Source organism: Quercus lobata, unplaced genomic scaffold (genome assembly GCF_001633185.2).
Source record: "Quercus lobata isolate SW786 unplaced genomic scaffold, ValleyOak3.0 Primary Assembly Scq3eQI_222, whole genome shotgun sequence".
NCBI lineage: Eukaryota > Viridiplantae > Streptophyta > Magnoliopsida > Fagales > Fagaceae > Quercus > Quercus lobata.
The window spans coordinates 58,045-64,666 of record NW_022154788.1 but is presented as its reverse complement, the minus strand read 5'-3'; the positions used below and the strand labels follow the sequence as shown (position 1 = coordinate 64,666).

Below are 6,622 nucleotides of genomic sequence, written 5' to 3'. Positions count from 1 at the left end.
AGCCTACTACGGTGTGAACTTAACAATCTCCCACTAATGCTAAAGGCAGATTTTGAAGTAACAGTTGTTACAGGAATGACTAAAATATCTCTTACAATCCTTTGTAAAGTAGGATATTTGAGACCATTACTTTTCCATCATGCCAAAATATCAAAGTCTTCACTCCTCTTCAACACTCCCTCATCAATGAAATGATCAAATTCTATTCTAGCACTTTCATGTTTCTTTAAACTACTTGAATTATTATTCACAAACAAATCAAAAGATGACATTGCCCCACTCAACCTAGATTTCATTTGTGCCACATGATTTGAAGTACTTGCAGGAATATGAGAACTTCTTTCATTATCTACAGGGGACTCATTTACATCTTCATACTCATCAAGCAAATCATAACAAAGATTCTTAATTTTTTCAATCTCCAGATCAGAATTATCACCATAAATGTTAGGATAATAAAACTCAAATAACTCCATTTTATATCTTGGATCCAAGATAGCAGCAATAGTCATAACAACACTAACATTAGCCTAATAAGAAGTAAATTTAGTAGGCATGCTTTCTGTTGTCGTACTTATCATCTCATTTAAAGACAAACTGTATTCATTGAATGCAATTTTCAACTCACACACCAAAGTAAAATACATATTAGTTGTGGGGTACTTACGACCAAAGAAAAACTCAGTCACACTATGAAACAACTCCAACCTCCCACAAATATCTTTGGCTACCTCACAATAATAGTTATGTGGCAAACAAGTATAAGATACTTCACGTTTAGCCAAACGAGAGAAAACATCTTTATAAATCAATGTAGTAGAAAACATTAAGTAAGTTGAATTCCAACGTGTCTTACAATCTAAAACCAACTCTTTGGTGCATTGAACATGCAATTGGTGTGCATTTTCATCAAATTTCTACCTCCTTTTTGGTGATCCAGTCTAATAAATCACACTATCACGAATCCTTTCAATACCATCACCAATAAGAGACAACCCATCTTGCACAATCAAATTCAAAATATGTGCAACACACCTCATATGCAACATAGGGCCACTCATCATAAGAGAAGTATTATCATTGTATCATTAGTACTACAATTATCAACAATTATTGTGGACAACTTCCTATTAATGTTCCACCCTAAAAAACAATCAACAAAGATTTCAACAAGGACAACTTTCGTGTGTGGAGAAGGAACATAAACAAACCTAGAAAAATAATAGGAATAATTATAACATAACTTGATAAACATTCAATTTAACATAACTCAATAAACATTCTAAACATAAAGCTTTTAATATCAATTTAACCCAATATCATAAACTCAATTCATATGGTTTAATAGATTTAACATTCATAGATTAAAAAATTACCTTAAAACCCAATTTTGTAACGTCCAAGTTTGAACAATAAAGTGAGCAGTACTGACCATGAACCCTCTTTTTTTGTTACTTGAAGTCCACATATCAGTTGTAATTGTCATCCTACTTCCATTCTTGTCTGTTATCTTCAAAACTTTCTCCCTCTTATTATCATAAATTTTAAGAATGTCACTTTTCAAAGTGTTTCTTGAGATAAGCTTAAACAAAGCTTGAAGAGAGTTCATAAATTCTCTAAATCCATTGTGGTTAACTATTGAAAGTGAGTATTCATATAGGATGACCATATGAACAAGATTATTCCTCACTTTGTTTTGATCAAATTGGTAAGCATTTAAACCTATCGTTTCATCTACCTTATTTTGTTGTCTAATTAACACTTGTTGACGCATATTCCTTATATGTTTAAACTTTAACTGTGGACTAGGGGTGGCAAAAATTATCCATATCCATGAACCCGCCCATTACCCACCTTATTTGGATAAGTCTTAACCCAACTCATTTAAATATTTGGGTTAAATGGATAAGGACTTATTTGGTTATTTAATTAGATGAGTCTAAATGGATAAATCCACTATACCCACTAAACCCATTTAAATTTTGAAATTAAATAAACCCACAAATTACCCACTAAATAATATAACGTTAAACACTTTCCCTTTCCCTTAGATTTTCTAAGCCAAAACATTCAGCCCTCTCACTCTCACTCTCCTAAACACTTTCCCTCAAATTTTCTTAGTAACCAAATAAAAGTAATTACCAAAAAAAAAAAAAAATTATATTCCTTATCTCTCTCTCTCTCTTTCTCTCTTTCTCTTGCGTTGCGTTGCGTGTACACCTGTTTCTCTCTCTGAAGCTTCCTGATTCAATCCCTGATCTCCGATTCACAATTGGAACACAATACTGCGGTGGCCGTTGAATCATTCATCGGTAACTGACCTTATTGAGTGGATTTTGGCATTTGCTGTGCTCAGTGGCCGTTGAAGCTTCCTGATTCAATCCCTGATCTCCGATTCACAATCGGAACACAATACTGCAGTGGCCGTTGAATCATTCATCGGTAACTGACCTTATTGACCATTCAGGTTTGTCTCTCTCTCAACTCTTCTTCTTCTTCATTTGATTTTTTTGTTTGTTTGTGGGTTTGTCTTTATTTTCTATTTTTGTTTGTGGGTTTGAAATGTAAATTACGTGTTTGATGAAATGCTTGGCAAAAGATAATGCTCTCTTTGTTTGTGTCGAACTGAAATGGAGAAATGGGCTCTCAACTCTTCTTCTTCTTCATTTGATTTTTTTGTTTGTTTGTGGGTTTGTCTTTATTCTCTGTTTTTGTTTGTGGGTTTGAAATGTAAATTACGTGTTTGTTATAAGTCAACAACTAGTTGTGTAGGTAGTACTTTTACTCTAGCATTCTAAACTGATTGTTTGTATAATGATTGAAAAAAAAAACCACTAGTAATAGTTTACTTTGTTCTGTTAGTGTAGACAAACTCACAAGCTCGGTGAAGGTGGCTTTGGACTCGTTAAGATTTTCAAGGTAAGATTAAGACCCCTCTCTCAATTGGGTTTTGAGTTCTAAGTTAATGTCTTTTTTCTTTTCTGGGTGTTTGATGATTTGCATCTATCCACTTTTACCTTTTGGGTTCTGTTCAAATTGTCACCTATGTTTCTGCCTTTTGTGATTTTGGTTGATTTGAAATATATATTTGTAGAAATTTTCATTTTGATTGTCTTATCTTTTAAGGTGAACCATGTCTGTAACTGAGGGGATGGATGAATTTGAACAAACAATTTCAAGTGGTAGCAAAAGAAGTAGGAGTAGGACTTCTGAAGTGTGGAATGATTTCGAAATATTACCTTTATATGAAGATGGCCATCGAAAAGTCAAGTGCAGAAAATGTACTAATATTTTAATGGCAGATAAGGAGAATGGGACTAGTAATTTACGCTGTCATGCTAAGAAATGTCATCAAGAAAATGATAGTGTGCCTTGCCGTCCTCCCCTTGATCAAGATATGTATTGTGAAAAGATTGCAATGGCAATTATTAGACATAATTACTCATTTTCATTTGCAGAGCATAAGGTTAATAGAGAGCTTCATATCTTTCTAAATCCCGATGTTAAGCCAATATGTAGGAATACAGCAAAGTCAGATGTTCTAAAAATCTATAAGAAAGAAAGAGAAAATCTCAAACGTGCTTTAGAGTTAGTCCCGGGCAAGATTTGCTTAACATCAGATTTGTGGAAATCTTCCACAACGAATGAGTACATGGTTCTCACTGCACACTACATTGATGCAAATTGGGAGTTGCAAATAAGGGTTTTATGTTTTTCTCATACGCCACCTCCTCGTAGTGGTAAGATTTTAGGAGAGAGATTGTTAACATTCTAAAAGAATGGGGCATTGAGAAAAAAGTATTTACAATCACTTTAGACAATGCTTCTTATAATGATACCTTGGTGAATAGTTTGAAGAAAAACCCTTCTTTTAGATCATCTTTGCCTTGTAGTGGTGAGTTCTTTTGTGTTCGTTGTGGTGCTCATATTTTAAACCTTATTGTACAAGAAGGTTTGAAAATTATAGAGCATGCTGTGCACAACATACGTGAAAGTGTTAAATATGTGAGAGGCAATGATATGAGGAAGTTAAGATTTGCCAAATGTCTTCAAGAACTCCCTAATTTAACTAGTAAGAAAGTGCGACAAGATGTGCCAACAAGATGGAACTCGACATATTTAATGATTGAGACAGCTCTTACATTTCGGGATGCATTTCACAATTTGAGTATTGTTGATGGAAGCTTTTGCACTTGTCCCTTAGATGATGAATGGGATAAGGCTGAGAAGATAGCAAAATTTTTGAAGCCATTTTATGACATCACCACTCTCTTTTCAGGCACTCAATACCCTACTGCCAACTTATACTTTCATGGTGTATGGAAAATTCATTTGCGTATTTTAGAAGAGATGGAAGATGAAGATGTAGTAATTAGTAACATGGCAAAAAGCATGAAAGAAAAATTTGATAAATACTGGGATTGTTACAGCATTGTGCTATCATTTGCTGTAATTTTAAATCCTTAGTATAAGTTGCAGTTTGTGGAGTTCAGTTATAGGCGACTTTATGGCACTAATGGGACAATAATGGTGATGATCTTCGTAACAAGTTATATTCCCTTTTTGAAGGATATTTGCGCGCCACTAATTATGAAGCACACAATATGGTTGAAAATGCATCTAGTAGTCGTGCTAATGAGAAGGTAAGAGATGCTGATATTGTTGGTTTTGATACATTTAAGAGTGAAATTGTTGCTTCAATCAATAGTAAGTCACAATTAGATGTGTATTTGGAAGAGGCCCGGTTTGACCATAACACTCAAATGGACTTGGATATTCTTGAATATTGGGAATCACATTGTGGTAGCTTTCCAGAACTTTCACTAATGGCTCATGACATTATGAGTATTCCTATCACTACTGTTGCCTCAGAGTTTGCGTTTAGCATTGGTAGTCGAATTCTTGATAAGTACCGCAGTTGTCTATTGCCACAAAATGCAGAGGCTTTGTTATGTTCCCGTAGCTGGTTGTTTACTGGGCAGAGTAAATATCTTTTTCATATACTTGTAATTTTTATTAAATTATGCATTCTCCCTTTTTCTATTTACTTACTAGTTTTTTACTTTGCTAGTTATACCTGATCATGATGATGAGCACCTTGTGGAGAATTTTGAACACCCATGCATTTCTGGACAAGTTACATATAATGATGAGGTTTAGGTAATTTTAATAATTCCAGCTCAATTAGTTCTAATTAAATGCCAAGTATTTTTTTCTAGACTATTTGTTGTTTTTAATATATTTCTAATTAAATGCCTGATGATATGTTGCATTTTTGGTTCCCATGCATTCAAATCATCAAAATAGCCACCATACCCGCTAAACTTTGCAAGAGGGAGAGCTCTAAGCTGTTCCACAATTCCAAAATCAAGTTCCCTCTGGTTTACAAGAAAATTCGACCACCCTCAAGGAAGCTCAAGACCACATATAAGGCATCAAGGCCAAACCTATTTATGTAACTCATTTGCTGATTACTTTCTCTGGTTTCCTGCTAGGATTCTTATTTAAATGAGCTTTAGATGTAAGACATGGGTTTTAAATTTTTAATACTTTGGACTTTCAGATTCTATTTTGGTAGGAGAATACTTTTCATAATTCTTATCATTTCTTCTAGTTTTGTTTTAGTTGTGTGGGTTGGGACTTTTTGAGTAATGAGAAAACATTTATTTTCGCTCCAATTAATTATAGTTATTTGAAGTTTGTAGCTTTAGATTCACTTGACAAATGAGAAGATTGCAGGAGCATGTACTAGGTAGCATGTTATAATTATCTAAACCTGAACAATGAACACTAACAAACATCTTAGGCATATTCTCTGCCGTGATCCTAGACCAATCATAATACGCTGTCTGGTTTTGATTGAAAGAGTTCGGCACTTGAGCTCCAAGGACCCATGACACTATGCTATAAGAGTCAATTTGGGATTTACTGCTATGGCTTTATACTTGAACCTGGCATTCAACGTCCACTATTTGACCTTTTTTCCCTGATCCTTGCTCTATTTTTAATATACATACATTCCTACTGACGTGTGTGTGTTCTGTAGTTGCCATCCATCACATGTTAATCTTTTGATATTTGAACTTTTGTTGCAGAATCCGTTCTTGAATTTGATGATAGTGAGAAGCAGAGGATGTATAAGATGATTTCATTTAAGGAAATTCATGACGAAATTGTTGAGCACCAATGGTTTTATACTTAAATTATGTTCTTTGCTGATTAGTTTCTCTTCCGTTTGCCTTATTTGTACTAAAACTATATTTGATGAAATCCTGGGTTCCTCCACATTTGATTCTTTAAAGCACATGACAGCCAATTTTGGAGTTGTTTAGGTGCAACCATCTTTGGCTTCAAATTTTAAGTGGTTTTCATTGTGGATGTCAGAGTACTATTCTGATAAAGATTCATTAAAAAATTAAGCTAAAATATAGCTCATTACTGTGTTTGTGGTTTTATTTTTCTCTATGATTGCTGGAGCATAATTAAGTTTTTGGGCAATGTTAATTAAGGTTATAAATTTTATTGTTTTGATATTGGTGTTGAATTATGAGCTACTTAGTAATTTCTTTAGGTTCCAATCTCTAATCATGTTTTAATGAGTAGGATTGAAATTATGAGACAT

The 6,622-nt window shown here is 33.8% G+C and overlaps 1 protein-coding gene across 1 annotated transcript; it reads left to right on the top strand.

Moving 5' to 3' along the window:
• The first annotated feature begins 3,133 nt into the window (after positions 1 to 3,133).
• Positions 3,134 to 4,467, top strand: LOC115973377 (zinc finger BED domain-containing protein DAYSLEEPER-like). The gene is made up of 2 exons (XM_031093639.1): positions 3,134 to 3,740; positions 3,953 to 4,467. Exons 1-2 carry the CDS (start codon positions 3,134 to 3,136, stop codon positions 4,465 to 4,467), a joined length of 1,122 nt encoding a protein of 373 aa, XP_030949499.1.
• Positions 4,468 to 6,622: the final 2,155 nt, after the last annotated feature.